Source organism: Fundulus heteroclitus, chromosome 16 (genome assembly GCF_011125445.2).
Source record: "Fundulus heteroclitus isolate FHET01 chromosome 16, MU-UCD_Fhet_4.1, whole genome shotgun sequence".
In the NCBI taxonomy this organism is placed as follows: domain Eukaryota; kingdom Metazoa; phylum Chordata; class Actinopteri; order Cyprinodontiformes; family Fundulidae; genus Fundulus; species Fundulus heteroclitus.
In genome coordinates this window covers 28,101,258-28,125,192 of record NC_046376.1, presented here as the reverse complement: position 1 = coordinate 28,125,192, position 23,935 = coordinate 28,101,258, and the positions used below count along the sequence as shown (strand labels likewise).

Sequence of the window (23,935 nt, the reverse complement as noted above, 5' to 3'; positions counted from 1 at the left end):
TGGGCAACTGTGATTGATCATGTGGTAAATCATGGCCTTTCACTTAGCGGGGCAGGACAAAGAGTCCAAACTTTTCTCAATAGAAACAAGGTTGCATCCATGGTAAGAGTTTTTCGACGGGAGAGCAAGTATTGCTGCTATACAGTATATACATCTCTATCTATTCCTATAGTGGAATTCTTCAGTGCATGGCGATGGAAAGTATATGATCACTGCCCCTATGAGCAGATGCCCTTGCTCAATGCAATGTCTGCTGCTGCACAAGATGTAGATGCAGAGGCATGTCAAGGATGGATCAGGCATGCAAGAAGATTTTTCCCTAGGTGCATCGCAAGCAAAAATATTGAATGTGACGTAGATGAGGCCATGTGGCCTATTCGTCAGGACAGAACGGACTAGAACAGGGGTCGGCAACCTTTACCACTCAAAGAGCCATTTGGACCTGTTTCACAAAGTAAAGAAAATACTGGGAGCCATAAAACCCTTTTGAAATTTTAAATTAAATGACACTGCATATAACACATTTTTTGCGACATAATGGACCGGGAGCAGAACCAACGCATCTTTGCCTCTTTTTTTTTCCGTACGAAGTACAAAACTTCTACTGTTGTTTTATGGAAATCATCAACTCTGCTAATGACAGAGTTTTTATTTTGAATAAAGCTTGGTGCGAGTAAACGCACGTCATGGTTGGATTATTTGATTTTCATTCCATATAAACGGTACTTTCGGAATACTTTTCTTTTAATCCGAACACATTTTAATCACATCCAGGATAGTTACGCACGTAAACGAGCTCCTGTCATTAACCAGCTAACAGCTACATTAGACGAGCTATCAGACGTTCAGGCGGCACCTGAAGCTCGACTTCAGCTGCGCAGGACTCCGCTCACAGCCTCGAGCCAAGCACAGTTCGCTTTTCCTCACTTTGAAAATTAACAAACGTCAGATATAGAAACGACTCTTACCCTGCTGTTTAGCTCTCTTCACCCTCATCAATGACTCCATGTTATTTTAGGTCCCGTGTCACCGGGGTCCCCTTGTCATTTGTAGAATTTACTACAAAAAAAACAGCATCTAAAAATGCCGCCTTCTCTGCGCTCACTGTTTATTTCGCTCTGCAGCCACTCGCAAGCATTATTTCTTCTTCTTGAGTTTATTGGCAGTTGGCAAACATCTTTTCAGTGCGCATTACTGCCACCAACTGGTGAGGAATGTTCGTCAGCCAGCACTGACGACTGCCTGCATGAGGTACACAGCTCTGCGACATAATTGTTTTCAACAGATGAGCCGCATCAGATGCATCAAAAGCCGCATGCGGCTCCGGAGCCGCGGGTTGCCGACCCCTGGACTAGAAGGAACAAACAGCCCTAGTATTTTCTGTTGGAATCTTTCATTTTTTGGAATATTTCATTTGTTTATCTGGAAAAAAAAGAATGAAGAATCAATAAAATTTGCATCAAAACATATTTGCTTCTGGATCCATTTTTTGCAAAAAGGCAAATTTGACTACAAATGACACTGACATGTAAGCTGCTACAGTCACTGGCTACAATGAACCAGCAATGCTCCACTGATTCACATTGAGTGTGGTATTTTGTTGCCCCTTGTGTAACGAATGATTGGAAGGGCTCAAACATTTGTGTGCAAGTTGTGTTGTTTGAGGGCCAAAGTTTTGGCAGAGTTGTAACCTTTTGCAAACAAAATGTTTCATTTTGACGATTGGTGCCACTGTTTAGGTCTCTGCGTTAACTGTTTTGAAAAATGTGGGTTTTGAGTTGATTGCTGCGTCAAAGCAACCTATAAAAACTGTAACACCCTCACCTTTGTCGCTCCCAGGTTCGTAGCACCAGCTCCTCAAAAGCCACAAGCTGATTAGACTATGAACCGCTGTCTCTTTCATCCCTCAACCTCATCCCTGTGTGAACAAGCCTGTTCACACAGGGATGAGGTTGAGGGATGACTGGAGGTCGACTAAAAAGTACTTTTGGATTTCCTCTGATCAAAGACTGAGAGCCGTTATCTCCCGGTGATCGAAAGAGGACCATGCTTTTGTTTTGGCCGAACAAAGCGTCTGAACGCCCAGAGAACGAGAAAGGCGAAGGGACTTCCCCTCCTGTTCCCCGCTGTCCGACACCTGCGTCCGCCGAAGCGCATTCAGGATGCCGCGGACTTGGAGTGCTCTGGGACTTCCCCGGAGACAACACAAGTAAACGGGAATTTCCCCTTTTATTTCTCTTTTCACCCATAGGGTGGTATTATTTTAGTGCCTGGGCAGAAGTAGGAACTTAGTTAATTCTTGTTTACTCCAAGACGGAGTGTTTTAATTGCTAAATATTTTCTGTTTGTATGTGCATGCATTTTGAAAGTGATTTTGGCTGTGTTGATTTGTGCTTTATAAGTGGCTCCGCGTGAGCCGATTTTTCCATCTTTTTCTCTCGCTCTCTTTGCTTTCTCCTGTCCTCTCATCAGCAGGTTCAATCTTTTTGTTAAAACTCAATTTGCGGTCTTTCTTTAAACTCCTCAGCCAAGCCGCTCCCTCTCTGAGTGAGGTACCACATCAGCGTAAGCGTGGTTACGTCATTAAGACCTCCCCTTACGCATCATGCAAGGTGATGCATAAGGGTCACGTGTCGTCATTGTTCAGGTATCGACCTGTTCTCGGCCTCCCCTGGTTCTTTTATATGATAATGTGGTGTTTGCATTGTAGACTTCTGTCGTAATAAAAAGACTCTTCAAACCGTAATTATATTTTACCATATTTAATCTAAAAGACAGAAGAATGGTTTTACAGACACATCAGCGCTGATGGACTCCTGATCGAACATGACGCAACGGCAATGAATGTGGCAAGAGCCCCGACTGATCATTTCTTAAGCATTATAAAGAAGTCTAGGTACACGCCCATGCAAGGGCTGTACGCTTCCTAACATGTCGTCAGTAAAATAATGTGTCACCACTTGGGTGCTATCTGATGACCTTGTGTTCCAGCCTTGTGTCCCAGACTGTCTAGCTGTGCATGACGCTCCCAGGACCAACATTCATCCCATTTCTACATTCTACTCATACGCCTTTCTAACATTTCTAACATCATAGTCGCCATCTTGGAAGGGTGTAACATAGCTAAACTGTCGCCTAGCTAAACTATAGCTAGCTGTTGTGAAAACATTGAGGCGTCCGTCTGGATCCTCAAAGTGGTTTTCTGCTTTTCAATGTTGCGACGTCCAATGCCGACGTCTTGAATGTGATGTTTAAACAACTGTGAGTTGAACTAAGATTTGCTACCTCTCATTTTAATCAACTTTTGACTTTTATTTCCACATATATTCTGCATGTTTAGTTTAGTAGCGAGTAGAATTCCAAGGTGGTTGAATCAGAGAATTACTGTAACAGGGAATTGCCTTTGGTTCAATAAAAACAACTGTGGAATAGTAATTGTTTGTGTTCATTCCAATTCACAGTTGCATGGTTATTCAGAATTACCTCCTTTTGGAGTTAACATCCGATATTAACACAGAGACATTTTCATTGGATTGGTGATAAAAAGGGTAACGGTTTAAACTCTAATTGCAGTTATAAGTTGAGTCGTCACCGTTGCTGGATAAATCTGATCAGTCAGAACCAGATCAGATCATTTTGTTCCAGCACAACTGAGTTCATAACAGCTAATTAATAAATGCATTAGTAGTATAAATCATTACAAGCTTATAGCTCTAGCATCACTACCATTTGAATCATATTTGTTATAGCTACTATTTGAGTTGAATGACTTATTATTAAAGGAGAAGTCCGGTCAAAATCAGAATTCAAACTGCTGAAAGTACTTTAAATATAAAACTACTACATACTGTGCATAAAATTATACGTTTTTTTTAATTATGAATAATTTTCATTTAATCATGTTTATGTGGAGGAATCCATCTTGGTCAAGAATAGTACTGTCACCTCCCATTTTTTGACGTCACTCAGTGGACCCGCAGTTGAGCAAGTTTCAACGCTCTGTTTGTCACGGCGCACTGTTTTCCAAGATGGCGACGACTGGTGCTCTGTACGAAGCAGAGAGTGATGAAGTACTTAGTGACAGTGATGAGAGTTCCGTGGAGCTATCATCATCTGATAGCGATATGGATTTTTTTAGAAGAGTTTCTTGACAGAAACCGGACTTTTGATGGAATCCAGCGTACCCATTTCCAGTGCAAACTCAGTCGGGTCCTACAGTATATATGTATACACGCGTGTGTGTGTGTGTGTGCGCGCTCCGCCGCAGCACGGCTTTGCCGGCGCTGCAGCAGAGCGCACACACACACACACAGCGGAGGAGAGATCGTGCTCAAGTGACTTGAGTTATATCTGCCCTCTAGTAAATAGGGCAGGTGGTCATTATTGTATAAATATTAAAATATAGAAGCGTTCCAGCACATGCTGGGGCGGAGGGATACCACATCACATGTGGTATCCCTCCGCCCCTCTGCTCGGTGACCATCCCCGCAAATTCTAAATAAAAAAATTCTAAAATATACTGAAAATCCTCGCTCTCATGTCATGTTCAAAACATTCTTCTTCAAAATGGTCACTGCATATGACGTGTTTTCTCTCTGGCCAGAAGTTAGATGGCAAATCCGCTCTCTTCAAGTTGGCAAACCAGCAACGAGCCTGGTGGCTCATGAATCGGGAAGTTGAAATAAGCAATGTTTTTTCTACTTTTACCAGTTGTGTTGAAACATCCGATGGCCATGCACGTGGGCATTGTTGCTTCACCAATAGCTCTTGGGAATGTCAGCGGTGAAGTCCTCTGGAAATCCGAAAAAATTATTGATGATCGCAGCTATGTAGAACGGCTCCTATTGACTTTGCATGGAAAGCGGAGAGAAATGCTGTCGCCGCTTCCGCTTTTCCACGCCCCAGGATGTGATGTCAAACGCTCCTTACTGCCCAAATATGGGCAGTAATGTCAGCCCCCATACACAGTGATTCAGACAACAATTTATGTTTTTATTTTCTTATTGATTAAAGATAAGTTCATTAAATAACCACAAACGTATTAGTTTTAGTTATAGCTAATGATACCCTGATTTTTCCTTGTTGACCGGACTTCCCCTTTAAAAGTATAATACAAAATTATAATTAATAATAATAATCATATTCAATCAGCTTCTGGTATAACACTAGTGAAGTCTTCAATTGTGAATGGGCATAGAGATTATTGTATTTCAGTGTATTACTTACTGTTTTTATCAGCTGTTTTCAACTGTATCAGCTAATTCCATATTTTTCTTGCAAGTGGTCCTTGTCCCTTGGACTCTCTTCTGATTATCTATTTGGGCCTTCTGTTTGATATTTTGTAAAGAGACCCTGGTTGAAGCAGGCTTATGGTGAAATTCCAGCTTTGGCCTATTTGGTGGCAACTGAACTGTCATGTGAAATGAGCCAGATGACAGAGAACCCAATATTCAAAAACCAGTGTTGAACTTTAAAAGGTTTATTGAAATGGGACTGATCAAAGATGGTGAAGGCAGGAAAACCTACAGGAGGAGGCTGAGGTGCGAGGAGGTGAAGAGCACACAGCAGCACATAATTGGCAGGCGCTGATCAGCAGGATGACGTGGGTAGGAATCAGTTCCAATGGACTGGCGTGGGTCATACACAGGTGGGAAGAAAAAAGCAGACTAATCCGTGGGACAGGACCAGATCAAGGTGATGAGAACAGTCTAAGCCGTGTCCAGAAAACAGAGTTGATATCCAACTGGCTTGGTAGCACAGGGAAATCCACGAGACATGATCTTGGTGATAAATTTGGTATTAGGCAGGGAAAAATGCTGAGGAAAACTACTAATTTAAGGCTTTCAATAATCCGTCCCTCTCTATCTGCGGGAGTTTGTGTGTAAAGGCAGAGAAACAGGAGATGAACTTGATTGTGCTGCCTGAGAGGTGGCCCACTGTTGAATCAAATTATGTTAATTACTGCGGAACAGGAAGGATGTGCATATGAGAGCATGCAGACAGATAGACCATGTAAGTTGTGTATGTTTTGTGCCAATAACTCAGAAAATAAATGTCTAGTTATTTTCTTTTACACCTAATGAGATGCTTGTTCTGCTGTACCTTATTAATAAAAATAATTATGGGCAATTGACGGGCCTAAACTTGCTGGTATTAGTTTGTACTGATAGGGCGCAAGGTTGTTCTATATACTGGTAGATTTCAGCAAGGCCCTTTGCTTTTTTTGATTTCTTGCAGCTTCTTTGTTAATGCGTTTAATAATTACTCTCTGTGTCACTCCACTTTATTAATACGATATGTATCCTCCATTAGATTTCATTTCTTAGTATGTGTGTTTTACTTGGGATGTTATAAACATTTTAGAATTTTGTCAGGAAAATATATTTACATCTTCAATACTTATTTTTCCTGCTGTATATTCAAATTGCTTTAGATTGTATAATATACATAAAAAAAATCCCCAGTTTACATTGATTCTTATCTAGCTTTTATTCTGTAAATAATAATAAAATGGGCAAACCAGAGATAGAGCTTTTGATGGTAAGCATACATCTTAACAAGTCTTACAAAATCCGGTTAAAATTCTGTTTCTTAGTGTGATGCAGCGGTGGCTCTTCTTGACATTCAACAATCAGGCAGTTGTGATAAAAGCACAGATGGGACGATAACTCTTACAGCTACACCAGCTGCAAGCAAGGACAAAGGTAACAATCGCTGAAAGACAGTGATATTTCTTTACATTCTGCTTGGTTAACTGTAAAGTATTCTGCAGTTTGATGATTTAATTATATATTTCTTCCTTTCTTGCAGTGATGCCTGAACTCACACTTGTGTTAACAGGGGAAACAGATTCAATAGATGTTGAGCCAAATAATCTTTTCTTCAACCGTGACAAAGAAACACAGTTGGAAGAGTTTTCATCTAACCTGTATGATCTGTGTGGGCGGCACATCTCTGTCATTAACATGCTTGGTCTTCAACATAATGTCGACATCCCATTATATCAGTCTGTTCATGCCTTTATCCTGCTGATAAGAAGTGGCCAGCATATAAGCCAGTACACTACAGGAATGCTGTGGTTAAAGAAAACATTTGGGAAAGAGATCATACAGAATGTAATGACAGTTGTTACCTATAATGCTGAGGAGAAATGTGAAAGTGCATTTCAGGACCTGAAAAGTCTGAACAATTTTTCTGAAAAAAGATACCACACATGTATAAGAAGTATGACGGATGAAACAGAGATAATGAGCCTTTTGGAGAAAATCGATGACAGTCTCTCTAAAGGTGATCCAGAATACCACTGTAGACAACGCCCTGAAAAAAGTGGAGACCAGAAAAAGGAACCTGATGTTGTGCCACATAAGGAAAAAATCCAGACAGGTAAGAATGTGATGAAAACGTTGTGAGATTAGCTCATACAAAATGCCATTATTTGATGTTTTACTGTTGAAGATTTTTGGTAAATTGATGTTAGTGAATTCAAAAGAATATCACAACCCCTCAACAGTCGGCCTAGGCTAGAACCTATTGGCTCGAGAGCCCACTGGTAGCACTGCCGTTCTTTTAACATGAAACTCTGCACACATATAGAATAAATTCTTCTCTTCAAGTTCAAGAATTTATTAACAGAAATAAAATAAAAATCCAGAGAACATCACTATAGATTGCTGTTTATCTGAATTAACACTATATTTCAATCAACAAATCCTCTCTACCAGGCAGATGAAAGTTATCTAAGACTACTAAGCAAAATTAATATAAAAAGAAGCTAAGAAGCTATAATAAGGCAAGGCAAGGCAAGGCAAATTTATTTATATAGCACAATTCAGTACAAAGACAATGCAAAGTGCTTTACATGATTAAAACATAGCAAAATAAAACAGAATAAGAGCAAGTAGGAATAAAATATAGATAGAAAATAGAACAAAAAAGTGGTGATTCAGTTAACTAGGACAGTTGAAGGCAATTTTAAACAAATGTGTTTTTAATCTTGATTTAAAAGAACTCAGGCTTTCCGCACTTTTACAGTTTTCTGGAAGTTTGTTCCAGATAATTGGAGCATAGGAACTAAAAGCTGCTTCTCCATGTTTGGTTCTGGTTCTAGGTATGCAGAGCAGGCTGGAGTCAGAAGACCTGAGTGGTCTGGATGGTTTATACGCTGATAACAAGTCTGTGATGTATTTAGGAGCTAAGCCATTTAAGGATTTATAGACTAACAGAAGTATTTTAAAGTCTATTCTCTGAGATACAGGGAGCCAGTGTAAGGACTTTAGAACTGGGGTGATGTGCTCTACTTTCTTAGTCTTAGTGAGGACGCGGGCAGCAGCGTTCTGGATCAGCTGCAGCTGTCTGATCCACTTTTTAGGCAGACCTGTGAAAACACCGTTGCAGTAATCAATTCGACTAAAAATAAACGCATGGATTAGTTTTTCTAGATCCTGCTGAGTCATTAGTCCTTTAATCCTGGAAATGTTCCTCAGGTGATAGAAAGCCGACCTTGTAACTGTCTTTAGATGCTTTTGAAGGTTCAGGTCTGAGTCCATCACTACACCCAGGTTTCGGGCCTGATTTGTGGTTTTTAGCTGAAGCGACTGAAGCTGTGTGCTAACTTTTGATCTTTCCTCTATTGGTCCAAATATTATTACTTCAGTTTTGTTTTTATTCAATTGGAGAAAATTTTGGCACATCCACGTATTGATTTCTTCTAGGCATTTACTCAGTGCCTGAATTGGTTCATAGTCACCTGGTGACATGGTGATGTAGAGCTGTGTGTCGTCTGCATAGTTATGGTAGCTGATGTTGTTATTTTTTATTATCTGGGCTAGAGGGAGCATGTAGATATTGAATAGGAGGGGACCCAGAATGGACCCTTGGGGAACCCCAAATGGGATTTTTGTCATCTCTGATGTAAAGTTACCTACTGATACAAAAAAGTCTCTGTCCTTTAAGTAGGATTTAAACCAGTTGAGTGCTGTACCAGAGAGGCCGACCCAGTTCTCCAGGCGTTCTAACAGAATGGAGTGATCGACAGTATCAAATGCTGCACTAAGGTCCAATAGTACCAGCACGGTGGTTCTTCCACAGTCTGTATTTATATGGATGTCATTAAACACCTTGATAAGGGCGGTCTCTGTACTGTGGTGAGCACGGAAACCTGACTGGAAAACGTCAAAGCAGCTGGTCGTTGTTAAGAAGGTGTTTAATTGTTGAAACACAGCTTTTTCAATAATCTTACTGATAAAGGGGAGGTTTGAGATGGGCCTGTAGTTCTGGAGTAGAAGTTTGTCTAAATTATTCTTTTTCAGCAGTGGTTTGATAATTGCTGTTTTTAGGGACTGGGGGAAAACACCTGACAGAAGGGACGTGTTTATTATCTGGGTCAAATCAGACGCTATGACAGGTAAAACTTTTTTAAAGAAAGCTGTGGGTAGAACATCAAGACAGCATGAAGAGGAACTTAGCTGCTGAATGATCTGCTCTAAGCTTTTGTAGTTTATTTGGCTGAATTGGGACATTTTGTCAGGATAAGTTCCAGCTGAGTACGGCTTTGGTTCTGGAGCTGGTGTGGAAGTACAAACTGATCCTCTAATTTTTAGGATTTTCTCAGTAAAGAAGTTAGCAAATTCATTGCAGGCCCTGGTGGAGTGGAGTTCTGAAGCCACGGACACAGGAGGATTTGTTAACCTGTCGACTGTGGAAAATAAGACACGAGCATTATTAATGTTTTTCTTAATGATCTCAGAGAAGAAAGATTCTCTTGCATTTTTCAATTGTAAGTTATATCTGTTAAGTCTCTCTTTATAGATGTCATAGTGAACCTGGAGTGTATTCTTTCTCCACCTGCGTTCAGCTTTTCGACATTCCCTCTTTTCACTTCTAACTGATGGAGCATTTCTCCAAGGAGATTTTTTCTTCCCGGAAACAACTTTCACTTTAACTGGAGCAATGCAGTCAATGATGTCTGAGACTTTAGACTGAAAGTTATCTACTAGCTCATCTACTGAGTTGCAGCCCAAGGTTGAAGTAGCAGAGTAAGCTTGAATAAAAGTTTCAGTGGCATTGTCCTTAAAGGTGCGTTTTCTTACGATGTCCCTTTGGCTAAATGAGTCACTGGTAATGATACATTCAAAGGTAACGGAGAAGTGATCGGATAAGGCAACATCAGTTACATTGACCTGTGAAATGTTTAGACCTTTAGTGATGATTAAGTCTAAAATATGCCCCTGCTTGTGTGTTGGCTGTTTAACATTCTGAGTTAAACCAAAGTTTCTAAGTGTGTCACACAGTTCTTTTGCACTTCTGTCTTCAGGGTTGTCAACGTGAAAGTTGAAGTCTCCCACAATAATTAAACAGTCATAATCAACACATATCACAGACAAGAGGTCACTAAAATCCTTAAAAAAGTTTGATGTGGACTTAGGAGGCCTGTAAACATTCAGAAACATAGTTCGTACCGGGCTCTTTACCTTGAGAGCCAAATGTTCAAAAGAGTCAAATTTTCCCAAAAACACCTTTTTACACTTTAGTGAATCATTAAACAATGTTGCTACTCCTCCACCTTTCCTTTGCTGTCTGCTCTCACAAAGGAAATTGTAGTTTGGAGGTGTTGACTCCAGCAGTATTACTTCTTCATTAGATTCATGTAACCATGTTTCTGTTAAAAACATAACATCAAGATTGTTGTCAATGATAAAGTCATTAATTAAAAGGGATTTTCCTGACAGAGATCTAATGTTTAATAAACCTAGTTTATATGATTTGGTGGTTGATGATGTCTCTGTGGCAGGTTGCATCTGACAGTTAATGACTTTCAAGTATTTGTTCCTGTTTATCCTTTTGTTTTTCTTTTTTCTGCCACGAATCATCACAGATATTCCGTAATTCCCGGGAAAAGACCCAAGCTGATTCTTGAAACTGTCTTGTCTGATAAACGTGCAGCGAGGGCCCGCTGTGTATCACAGCGAAGTAATCTGAAGGTCTTGAGGACAGGCATGTTCCGTGATACGTAGAGGAGGATCTGGGGCTCTGCGGCCTTTGGAAGATGCTGGTTTAGTCACAGAGCTGTGGCTATATGGAGAGGATGTCATCTGTAGGCCAATCTTAAATACTTTGTTCATGTTGGGAGAAAATTCCAGAAAAGGAACCTCTGGGCTTTGTGGAGAGGAAGGCGAGGCGGGTGTAGTCCGGACCGGTGTTCGTGACGATGGATTTTCTTGGTCCTCTCTTTGTCCTGCTAAGATCTGGGATGAATCCTCCTGTAGCTCTGAGAAAGCCTCTTTCTGTGTCATCTTTCTGGCCATGTTTATCTTGGCTTGTTCGGGCTGCACTGGGCTTATCTTTTGTTTAGGCACTGGATGTACATTGTTTTGGGACAAAGCTGATGACAAATGGTTCACAGAATAGAAGATGTTTGAAATCAGCCGTTTTGCACCTGACCTATTTAGAGAGAAGCCATCTCTGTTGAACAGATGTCTTCTTTCCCAGAAGATGTTAAAGTTGTCTATGAAGGTTACAGTTGTTTCTTTGCATGTTTTTTCCAGCCATTTGTTTAGCATCAGAATTCGGGAAAAAATCTCGTCTCCACAAGCCACGGGCGGGAAAGGGCCGCTCAGAAGCACCTTGACATTTTTGCCATGAACTAAGTTCAACAGACGAATGTAATCCTCTTTCAATACTTCTGATTTTCTTATCCGGGTGACGTCGCCCAGGGCTTCAGCTTGTATTATGAGTTTTTCCAAGGTCGGGCGCTCTTTCAAGATCCTTGGAAGGATGTCTAATAAATCAGACACCAGGCCATAGTTTGAGTCGACCTCTGTGTTTTTCTTGTTACAGAAATGTTTAATCCCACATACAGACCCACTGCATAAAATCAGGGTCCTTGGCCCCGTGGCATGTCTTTTCTCTGATGTATTAGAGCGAAAGTCGTTGACGTACCTCTGAGTGTTGTCATGATTCTCCTGGGTCACATTTTGGAGCGGAGCGAATCTGTTTCGTAAAGGAATTCCAGCATTTCCAGCAGGTTTACTCCTATCATTTGTTGTGGGAACAGTCCGCTGTTGTTTCACTTGTCCTGGGACATCTCTCTGTAGTCTCGGCCAGTTTTCTTTGTCTAGGCGTGGGGTTCGTTGATCCTTTGGTCTTGCACCCAGAGTGGTCCAGGGATTCTTGTTTCCCTCAGGGATCTGTTTGTTCAGAGAGTTGCTGGGCTGGTGGTCCCCGTTTGGAGTCGCAGGCAGGGTTGTTTCATTTCCATACGCGCCGTTTACATCATAATTCAGTTCGAGTCGGCATATCTTCTGTTCTATAACGGCGATCTTTTGTAGAAGCGTGTCAAGGTCCACTGTGGTGAAGGTAGGCATCTTTGCAAAATCAAAATCAAAAATAAATAAAAAGAAAATAAATAAAAATAACTAAATCCAACTTTCCGTGGTTTTGGCAAAGAGATAAAAAGGAGATAAAAAGTAAAACGCAGGAAAATGCAAGCAAGCAGGGATCAATAAGTGGTTGATCATCATCAACATCATCAAAATAATTCAGTGAATCCTGGTTCACTTCAGAGCTAAGTCAAAGAACCAAAGTTCATCTTAATGAACATGGAATGAGGTTGAATTAGCTTAACTATTTCTGAACAGCATTTGGTATGTGTTTCAAACCATTCATAATGCAAATCCTGAGTTTAACAAAATATTTTGAATAATGATTTTCTCGGTAAAACTATTAACTTTAGGGACACTTGAATTTATTAATGCCATTATTGCTCTGGGAAGACTGACGTGGTAAAATTTACTACATCCATCCGTCCATCCGTCCGTCCGTCCGTCCGTCCGTCTATGAGCTTTTGACCACTGCTCCTTAACGAGTCACATCATACAAATTCCACCTTTTTAGCCCTTAAATACATTTTGTTGAGTATTTGGAGTTTCTAAGAGTGCAAAAAACGCAAATGTCATCTGTCAAAGTACTGCGTAGATATCTTCAAATTATTTTTGGATTGTATTTTTGAAGCTATTTTCTCTGTTCTCTTTTACATTTTTTGAACAATTACATCACAGTATTTGCTGTACAAATGCTAAACAAGGTCATAGACTGCCAAACCTGTTGGTGCCTCTGTGTCAGTTCAGTTCACTTTGGGCATCCAGTTGGAAGCAGTTGAAGCAGGGAGGGTGGAGGCCAAGGCTAGCATGCGGCTCGGCGGCTATGGCCTAGCCGAAATGGGGCAGTCGAAGCAGGCAGCACCGGATGGTAGTCGAGTCTCTGAGCCGGCTGCAGCAGGTGATTTCAGCTCGGCTTTTGCTCTCAGCTTGGGATAATGGGCCCTGTGCCGGCTGCAGGCCGCTCCACGCCGTCTGGAGTCAGCTTCCTGCAACAGCTGAGAAAAACAAACAAAGCTGGTTTAGGCTTAGATGGATTCTTTTGCTTTGGCGTCTGTTTACGCAGAAGTGAGACTGCAGACTTAGCTTCGATCCAGCTGGCAGTTCTCTGAGACCCGTCAGTTCCTCTGGACAACCAGAGCTCCCTGCTTTGCTGCGTAGCAGCGGGAAATGAGTTTCACAGAAATTACATTTTACTCAGCTTGCTCGACCCTGCAGATGTCTTTGAGTCCCATGCGACACGCGTGGGTGGCTGGTCTCCCCAGCACAGGCCCTCTCCTTGAGAGTCCACAGGCAAAAAAAAGATAAGTGAAGTGTAGCCTGGCTTCATAGCAGGCCACCCTGCTGTGAGAGGCAGTCTGTGCGTGCATGTAGCAGTGTCATGTTCCATGTTGTTAGCAAATCAGTCACGATTTTTCCTTATGGCTTGATGGCACAACAGATTATAAATGATAATCTGCTCTTTTTTGTCATCATTCTACAGGAGAAAAAATAGAGGTTGAACCTGAACTTAAGGTAAGGCAAACTGCATAATTGACCACAATTTTAGAAAACCACAATGTTTTCAACTCCTAAATGTTGGGAGATGGACCTTATCAGATTGTTCCCTGAACTCACAAATTTGTCTTAAAAATAAACAGAATACAATATTTATAGATTTCAATAGTTAAACTTTATTTATTTAACTTTTTCTTTTTTATGCTTAATTTAAATTAAATTAACTCCATTCAGTTCAATTACAATTCAGTGTATTTACAGGTATACCTGTGGTTTGAGCCCGAAGGCTTATTTGAGTAAATATTCTAAAACAATGAACATTGATTATTTAAATAATAGTTTGTTATTTTTTTTCTGACCTTACTTTTAAATTGCAATGACTGACTTTGATCTTAGATATGTTTTTCAAATTAGGAATGTATGCTGTGTTGCACTTAATATTTATTACACTTAGATTATGATATATTAAGGTGGGTGTGACCTATACACCTTTTTAGTGTTATATGCCGAATTGCCTTGGTGGTGCATGGCATAAAAATTAAATACTTTTTAAATAAATTGATTGAATATATCTAAGATCTTTAATTAGGTTTTGTAAGTCAGTGATTTATTTGTCTGTCTAAATATTACATAATAGACTCCCACAAATTTAAAAGTTAATGTCACATGATATGTGTTTCTTAGTTTGATCAACTGAAGGACCAAGCTGTTGCTGAACAATCTGAAAAGTCAGATGACACCAGAGAAGGACAGTCTGAAATAAGTACTGTTCCATGTGAACCAATGGAGGAAGGTAAAATTTACTCCATCCATCCATCCATCCATCCACCAATCCATCCATCCATCCATCCACCCATCCATCCATCCATCCATCCATCCATCCATCCATCCATCCATCCATCCATCCATCCATCCATCCATCCATCACCTCTCTATGAGCTTTTAACCAGTACTCCTTAAGGAGTCACATCATACAAATTCCACCTTTTTAGCCCTTAAATACATTTTGTTGGGTATTTGGAGTTTCTAAGAGTGCAAAAAACGGAAATGTCATCTGTCAAAGTACTGCGTAGATATCTTCAAATTCTTTTTGGATTGTATTTTTGAAGCTATTTTCTCTGTTCTCTTTTACATTTTTTGAACAATTACATCACAGTATTTGCTGTACAAATGCTAAACAAGGTCATAGACTGCCAAACCTGTTGGTGCCTCTGTGTCAGTTCAGTTCACTTTGGGCATCCAGTTGGAAGCAGTTGAAGCAGGGAGGGTGGAGGCCAAGGCTAGCATGCGGCTCGGCGGCTATGGCCTAGCCGAAATGGGGCAGTCGAAGCAGGCAGCACCGGATGGTAGTCGAGTCTCTGAGCCGGCTGCAGCAGGTGATTTCAGCTCGGCTTTTGCTCTCAGCTTGGGATAATGGGCCCTGTGCCGGCTGCAGGCCGCTCCACGCCGTCTAGAGTCAGCTTCCTGCAACAGCTGAGAAAAACAAACAAAGCTGGTTTAGGCTTAGATGGATTCTTTTGCTTTGGCGTCTGTTTACGCAGAAGTGAGACTGCAGACTTAGCTTCGATCCAGCTGGCAGTTCTCCGAGCCCCGTCAGTTCCTCTGGACAACCAGAGCTCCCTGCTTTGCTGCGTAGCAGCGGGAAATGAGTTTCACAGAAAGTACATTTTACTAAGCTTGCTCGACCCTGCAGATGTCTTTGAGTCCCATGCGACACGCGTGGGTGGCTGGTCTCCCCAGCACAGGCCCTCTCCTTGAGAGTCCACAGGCAAGAAAAAAGATAAGTGAAGTGTAGCCTGGCTTCATAGCAGGCCACCCTGCTGTGAGAGGCAGTCTGTGCGTGCATGTAGCAGTGTCATGTTCCATGTTGTTAGCAAATCAGTCACGATTTTTCCTCATGGCTTGATGGCACAACAGATTATAAATGATAATCTTCTCTTTTTTGTCATCATTCTACAGGAGAAAAAATAGAGGTTGAACCTGAACCTAAGGTAAGGCCAACTGCATAATTGACCACAATTTTAGAAAACCACAATGTTTTCAACTACTAAATGCTGGAAGATGGACCTTATCAGATTGTTCCCTGAACTCACAAATTTGTCTTCAAAATAAGCAAAATACAATACTTATAGATTTCAACAGTTAAACTTTATTTCTTTTACTTTTTCTTTTTTTGTTTAATTTTAATTAAATTTAACCCCACTCAGTTAAATTACAAATCAGTGTATTCACAGGTATACCTGTGGTTTGAGCCCGAAGGCTTATTTGAGTAAATATTCTAAAACAATGAACATTGATTATTTAAATGATAGTTTGTTATTTTTTTTCCTGACCTTACTTTTAAATTGCAATGACTGACTTTGATCTTAGATATGTTTGTCAAATCAGGAATTTATGCTGTGTTGCACTTAATATTTATTACACTTACAATATGAAATATTAAGGTGGGTGTGACCTATACACCTTTTTAGTGTTATATGCCAAATTGCCTTGGTGGTTCATGGCATAAAGATTAAATACTTTTTAAATAAATTGATTGAATATCTTCAAGATCTTTAATTAGGTTTTCTAAGTCAGTGATTTGTTTGTCTGTCTAAACATTACATAATAGACTCCCACAAATTTAAAAGTTAATGTCACATGATGTGTGTTTCTTAGTTTGATCAACTGAAGGACCAAGCTGTTGCTGAACAATCTGAAAAGTCAGATGACACCAGAGAAGGACAGTCTGAAATAAGTACTGTTCCATGTGAACCAAAGGAGGAAGGTAAAATTTACTCCATCCATCCATCCATCCATCCATCCATCCATCCATCCATCCATCCATCCATCCATCCATCACCTCTCTATGAGCTTTTGACCACTGCTCCTTAAGGAGTCACATCATACAAATTCCACCTTTTTAGCCCTTAAATACATTTTGTTGGGTATTTGGAGTTTCTAAGAGTGCAAAAAACGGAAATGTCATCTGTCAAAGTACTGCGTAGATATCTTCAAATTCTTTTTGGATTGTATTTTTGAAGCTATTTTCTCTGTTCTCTTTTACATTTTTTGAACAATTACATCACAGTATTTGCTGTACAAATGCTAAACAAGGTCATAGACTGCCAAACCTGTTGGTGCCTCTGTGTCAGTTCAGTTCACTTTGGGCATCCAGTTGGAAGCAGTTGAAGCAGGGAGGGTGGAGGCCAAGGCTAGCATGCGGCTCGGCGGCTATGGCCTAGCCGAAATGGGGCAGTCGAAGCAGGCAGCACCGGATGGTAGTCGAGTCTCTGAGCCGGCTGCAGCAGGTGATTTCAGCTCGGCTTTTGCTCTCAGCTTGGGATAATGGGCCCTGTGCCGGCTGCAGGCCGCTCCACGCCGTCTGGAGTCAGCTTCCTGCAACAGCTGAGAAAAACAAACAAAGCTGGTTTAGGCTTAGATGGATTCTTTTGCTTTGGCGTCTGTTTACGCAGAAGTGAGACTGCAGACTTAGCTTCGATCCAGCTGGCAGTTCTCCGAGCCCCGTCAGTTCCTCTGGACAACCAGAGCTCCCTGCTTTGCTGCATAGCAGCGGGAAATGAGTTTCACAGAAATTACATTTTACTCAGCTTGCTCGACCCTGCAGATGTCTTTGAGTCCCATGCGACACGCGTGGGTGGCTGGTCTCCCCAGCACAGGCCCTCTCCTTGAGAGTCCACAGGCAAAAAAAAGATAAGTGAAGTGTAGCCTGGCTTCATAGCAGGCCACCCTGCTGTGAGAGGCAGTCTATGCGTGCATGTAGCAGTGTCATGTTCCATGTTGTTAGCAAATCAGTCGCGATTTTTCCTTATGGCTTGATGGCACAACAGATTATAAATGATAATCTGCTCTTTTTTGTCATCATTCTACAGGAGAAAAAATAGAGGTTGAACCTGAACTTAAGGTAAGGCAAACTGCATAATTAACCACAATTTTAGAAAACCACAATGTTTTCAACTCCTAAATGTTGGGAGATGGACCTTATCAGATTGTTCCCTGAACTCACAAATTTGTCTTAAAAATAAACAGAATACAATATTTATAGATTTCAACAGTTAAACTTTATTTATTTAACTTTTTCTTTTTTATGCTTAATTTAAATTAAATTAACTCCATTCAGTTCAATTACAATTCAGTGTATTTACAGGTATACCTGTGGTTTGAGCCCGAAGGCTTATTTGAGTAAATATTCTAAAACAATGAACATTGATTATTTAAATGATAGTTTGTTATTTTTTTTCCTGACCTTACTTTTAAATTGCAATGACTGACTTTGATCTTAGATATGTTTTTCAAATTAGGAATGTATGCTGTGTTGCACTTAATATTTATTACACTTAGATTATGATATATTAAGGTGGGTGTGACCTATACACCTTTTTAGTGTTATATGCCGAATTGCCTTGGTGGTGCATGGCATAAAAATTAAATACTTTTTAAATAAATTGATTGAATATATCTAAGATCTTTAATTAGGTTTTGTAAGTCAGTGATTTATTTGTCTGTCTAAATATTACATAATACACTCCCACAAATTTAAAAGTTAATGTCACATGATATGTGTTTCTTAGTTTGATCAACTGAAGGACCAAGCTGTTGCTGAACAATCTGAAAAGTCAGATGACACCAGAGAAGGACAGTCTGAAATAAGTACTGTTCCATGTGAACCAATGGAGGAAGGTAAAATTTACTCCATCCATCCATCCATCCATCCATCCATCCATCCATCCACCCATCCATCCATCCATCCATCCACCCATCCATCCATCCATCCATCCACCCATCCATCCATCCATCCATCCATCCATCCATCCATCCATCCATCCATCCATCCATCCATCCATCCATCCATCCATCCATCCATCACCTCTCTATGAGCTTTTAACCAGTACTCCTTAAGGAGTCACATCATACAAATTCCACCTTTTTAGCCCTTAAATACATTTTGTTGGGTATTTGGAGTTTCTAAGAGTGCAAAAAACGGAAATGTCATCTGTCAAAGTACTGCGTAGATATCTTCAAATTCTTTTTGGATTGTATTTTTGAAGCTATTTTCTCTGTTCTCTTTTACATTTTTTGAACTATTACATCACAGTATTTGCTGTACAAATGCTAAACAAGGTCATAGACTGCCAAACCTGTTGGTGCCTCTGTGTCAGTTCAGTTCACTTTGGGCATCCAGTTGGAAGCAGTTGAAGCAGGGAGGGTGGAGGCCAAGGCTAGCATGCGGCTCGGCGGCTATGGCCTAGCCGAAATGGGGCAGTCGAAGCAGGCAGCACCGAATGGTAGTCGAGTCTCTGAGCCGGCTGCAGCAGGTGATTTCAGCTCGGCTTTTGCTCTCAGCTTGGGATAATGGGCCCTGTGCCGGCTGCAGGCCGCTCCACGCCGTCTGGAGTCAGCTTCCTGCAACAGCTGAGAAAAACAAACAAAGCTGGTTTAGGCTTAGAGGGATTCTTTTGCTTTGGCATCTGTTTACGCAGAAGTGAGACTGCAGACTTAGCTTCGATCCAGCTGGCAGTTCTCCGAGCCCCGTCGGTTCCACTGGACAACCAGAGCTCCCTGCTTTGCTGCGTAGCAGCGGGAAATGAGTTTCACAGAAAGTACATTTTACTCAGCTTGCTCGACCCTGCAGATGTCTTTGAGTCCCATGCGACACGCGTGGGTGGCTGGTCTCCCCAGCACAGGCCCTCTCCTTGAGAGTCCACAGGCAAGAAAAAAGATAAGTGAAGTTTAGCCTGGCTTCATAGCAGGCCACCCTGCTGTGAGAGGCAGTCTCTGCGTGCATGTAGCAGTGTCATGTTCCATGTTGTTAGCAAATCAGTCACGATTTTTCCTCATGGCTTGATGGAACAACAGATTATAAATGATAATCTGCTCTTTTTTGTCATAATTCTACAGGAGAAAAAATAGAGGTTGAACCTGAACCTAAGGTAAGGCCAACTGCATAATTGACCACAATTTTAGAAAACCACAATGTTTTCAACTACTAAATGCTGGAAGATGGACCTTATCAGATTGTTCCCTGAACTCACAAATTTGTCTTCAAAATAAGCAAAATGCAATACTTATAGATTTCAACAGTTAAACTTTATTTCTTTTACTTTTTCTTTTTTTTTGTTTAATTTTAATTAAATTTAACCCCACTCAGTTAAATTACAAATCAGTGTATTCACAGGTATACCTGTGGTTTGAGCCCGAAGGCTTATTTGAGTAAATATTCTAAAACAAGGAACATTGATTATTTAAATGATAGTTTGTTATTTTTTTTCCTGACCTTACTTTTAAATTGCAATGACTGACTTTGATCTTAGATATGTTTGTCAAATCAGGAATTTATGCTGTGTTGCACTTAATATTTATTACACTTACAATATGAAATATTAAGGTGGGTGTGACCTATACACCTTTTTAGTGTTATATGCCAAATTGTCTTGGTGGTTCATGGCATAAAGATTAAATACTTTTTAAATAAATTGATTGAATATCTTCAAGATCTTTAATTAGGTTTTCTAAGTCAGTGATTTGTTTGTCTGTCTAAACATTACATAATAGACTCCCACAAATTTAAAAGTTAATGTCACATGATGTGTGTTTCTTAGTTTGATCAACTGAAGGACCAAGCTGTTGCTGAACAATCTGAAAAGTCAGATGACACCAGAGAAGGACAGTCTGAAATAAGTACTGTTCCATGTGAACCAAAGGAGGAAGGTAAAATTTACTCCATCCATCCATCCATCCATCCATCCATCCATCCATCCATCCATCCATCCATCCATCCATCCATCCATCCATCACCTCTCTATGAGCTTTTGACCACTGCTCCTTAAGGAGTCACATCATACAAATTCCACCTTTTTAGCCCTTAAATACATTTTGTTGGGTATTTGGAGTTTCTAAGAGTGCAAAAAACGGAAATGTCATCTGTCAAAGTACTGCGTAGATATCTTCAAATTCTTTTTGGATTGTATTTTTGAAGCTATTTTCTCTGTTCTCTTTTACATTTTTTGAACAATTACATCACAGTATTTGCTGTACAAATGCTAAACAAGGTCAGAGACTGCCAAACCTGTTGGTGCCTCTATGTCAGTTCAGTTCACTTTGGGCATCCAGTTGGAAGCAGTTGAAGCAGGGAGGGTGGAGGCCAAGGCTAGCATGCGGCTCGGCGGCTATGGCCTAGCCGAAATGGGGCAGTCGAAGCAGGCAGCACCGGATGGTAGTCGAGTCTCTGAGCCGGCTGCAGCAGGTGATTTCAGCTCGGCTTTCTCTCTCAGCTTGGGATAATGGGCCCTGTGCCGGCTGCAGGCCGCTCCACGCCGTCTGGAGTCAGCTTCCTGCAACAGCTGAGAAAAACAAACAAAGCTGGTTTAGGCTTAGATGGATTCTTTTGCTTTGGCGTCTGTTTACGCAGAAGTGAGACTGCAGACTTAGCTTCGATCCAGCTGGCAGTTCTCCGAGCCCCGTCAGTTCCTCTGGACAACCAGAGCTCCCTGCTTTGCTGCGTAGCAGCGGGAAATGAGTTTCACAGAAAGTACATTTTACTAAGCTTGCTCGACCCTGCAGATGTCTTTGAGTCCCATGCGACACGCGTGGGTGGCTGGTCTCCCCAGCACAGGCCCTCTCCTTGAGAGTCCACAGGCAAGAAAAAAGATAAGTGAAGTGTAGCCTGGCTTCATAGCAGGCCACCCTGCTGTGAGAGGCAGTCTCTGCGTGCATGTAGCAGTGTCATGTTCCATGTTGTTAGCAAATCAGTCACGATTTTTCCTCATGTCTTGATGGCACAACAGATTATAAATGATAATCTTCTCTTTTTTGTCATCATTCTACAGGAGAAAAAATAGAGGTTGAACCTGAACCTAAGGTAAGGCCAACTGCATAATTGACCACAATTTTAGAAAACCACAATGTTTTCAACTACTAAAGGCTGGAAGATGGACCTTATCAGATTGCTCCCTGAACTCACAAATTTGTCTTCAAAATAAGCAAAATACAATACTTATAGATTTCAACAGTTAAACTTTATTTCTTTTACTTTTTCTTTTTTTGTTTAATTTTAATTAAATTTAACCCCACTCAGTTAAATTACAAATCAGTGTATTCACAGGTATACCTGTGGTTTGAGCCCGAAGGCTTATTTGAGTAAATATTCTAAAACAATGAACATTGATTATTTAAATGATAGTTTGTTATTTTTTTTCCTGACCTTACTTTTAAATTGCAATGACTGACTTTGATCTTAGATATGTTTGTCAAATCAGGAATTTATGCTGTGTTGCACTTAATATTTATTACACTTACAATATGAAATATTAAGGTGGGTGTGACCTATACACCTTTTTAGTGTTATATGCCAAATTGCCTTGGTGGTTCATGGCATAAAGATTAAATACTTTTTAAATAAATTGATTGAATATCTTCAAGATCTTTAATTAGGTTTTCTAAGTCAGTGATTTGTTTGTCTGTCTAAACATTACATAATAGACTCCCACAAATTTAAAAGTTAATGTCACATGATGTGTGTTTCTTAGTTTGATCAACTGAAGGACCAAGCTGTTGCTGAACAATCTGAAAAGTCAGATGACACCAGAGAAGGACAGTCTGAAATAAGTACTGTTCCATGTGAACCAAAGGAGGAAGGTAAAATTTACTCCATCCATCCATCCATCCATCCATCCATCCATCCATCCATCCATCCATCCATCCATCCATCCATCCATCCATCCATCCATCACCTCTCTATGAGCTTTTGACCACTGCTCCTTAAGGAGTCACATCATACAAATTCCACCTTTTTAGCCCTTAAATACATTTTGTTGGGTATTTGGAGTTTCTAAGAGTGCAAAAAACAGAAATGTCATCTGTCAAAGTACTGCGTAGATATCTTCAAATTCTTTTTGGATTGTATTTTTGAAGCTATTTTCTCTGTTCCTTTTACATTTTTTGAACAATTACATCACAGTATTTGCTGTACAAATGCTAAACAAGGTCATAGACTGCCAAACCTGTTGGTGCCTCTGTGTCAGTTCAGTTCACTTTGGGCATCCAGTTGGAAGCAGTTGAAGCAGGGAGGGTGGAGGCCAAGGCTAGCATGCGGCTCGGCGGCTATGGCCTAGCCGAAATGGGGCAGTCGAAGCAGGCAGCACCGAATGGTAGTCGAGTCTCTGAGCCGGCTGCAGCAGGTGATTTCAGCTCGGCTTTTGCTCTCAGCTTGGGATAATGGGCCCTGTGCCGGCTGCAGGCCGCTCCACGCCGTCTGGAGTCAGCTTCCTGCAACAGCTGAGAAAAACAAACAAAGCTGGTTTAGGCTTAGATGGATTCTTTTGCTTTGGCGTCTGTTTACGCAGAAGTGAGACTGCAGACTTAGCTTCGATCCAGCTGGCAGTTCTCCGAGCCCCGTCGGTTCCACTGGACAACCAGAGCTCCCTGCTTTGCTGCGTAGCAGCGGGAAATGAGTTTCACAGAAAGTACATTTTACTCAGCTTGCTCGACCCTGCAGATGTCTTTGAGTCCCATGCGACACGCGTGGGTGGCTGGTCTCCCCAGCACAGGCCCTCTCCTTGAGAGTCCACAGGCAAGAAAAAAGATAAGTGAAGTGTAGCCTGGCTTCATAGCAGGCCACCCTGCTGTGAGAGGCAGTCTCTGCGTGCATGTAGCAGTGTCATGTTCCATGTTGTTAGCAAATCAGTCACGATTTTTCCTCATGCCTTAATGGCACAACAGATTATAAATGATAATCTTCTCTTTTTTGTCATCATTCTACAGGAGAAAAAATAGAGGTTGAACCTGAACCTAAGGTAAGGCCAACTGCATAATTGACCACAATTTTAGAAAACCACAATGTTTTCAACTACTAAATGCTGGAAGATGGACCTTATCAGATTGTTCCCTGAACTCACAAATTTGTCTTCAAAATAAGCAAAATACAATACTTATAGATTTCAACAGTTAAACTTTATTTCTTTTACTTTTTCTTTTTTTTGTTTAATTTTAATTAAATTTAACCCCACTCAGTTAAATTACAAATCAGTGTATTCACAGGTATACCTGTGGTTTGAGCCCGAAGGCTT

The 23,935-nt window shown here is 40.8% G+C and overlaps 1 protein-coding gene across 2 annotated transcripts in view; it reads left to right on the top strand.

Moving 5' to 3' along the window:
- LOC110367879 (interferon-induced very large GTPase 1-like) overlaps window positions 1–23,935 on the top strand; it is a 95,406-nt gene that overhangs the window by 57,411 nt on the left and 14,060 nt on the right. For both annotated transcript variants that reach the window (XM_036148353.1, XM_036148355.1), the window contains exons 8-18: window positions 13,858–13,889; window positions 14,556–14,664; window positions 15,831–15,862; window positions 16,530–16,638; window positions 17,744–17,775; window positions 18,443–18,551; window positions 19,770–19,801; window positions 20,471–20,579; window positions 21,698–21,729; window positions 22,397–22,505; window positions 23,631–23,662. In XM_036148353.1, coding sequence (XP_036004246.1) covers window positions 13,858–13,889; window positions 14,556–14,664; window positions 15,831–15,862; window positions 16,530–16,638; window positions 17,744–17,775; window positions 18,443–18,551; window positions 19,770–19,801; window positions 20,471–20,579; window positions 21,698–21,729; window positions 22,397–22,505; window positions 23,631–23,662 — 737 coding nt within the window. The remainder of the gene's footprint in view (window positions 1–13,857; window positions 13,890–14,555; window positions 14,665–15,830; window positions 15,863–16,529; window positions 16,639–17,743; window positions 17,776–18,442; window positions 18,552–19,769; window positions 19,802–20,470; window positions 20,580–21,697; window positions 21,730–22,396; window positions 22,506–23,630; window positions 23,663–23,935) is intronic.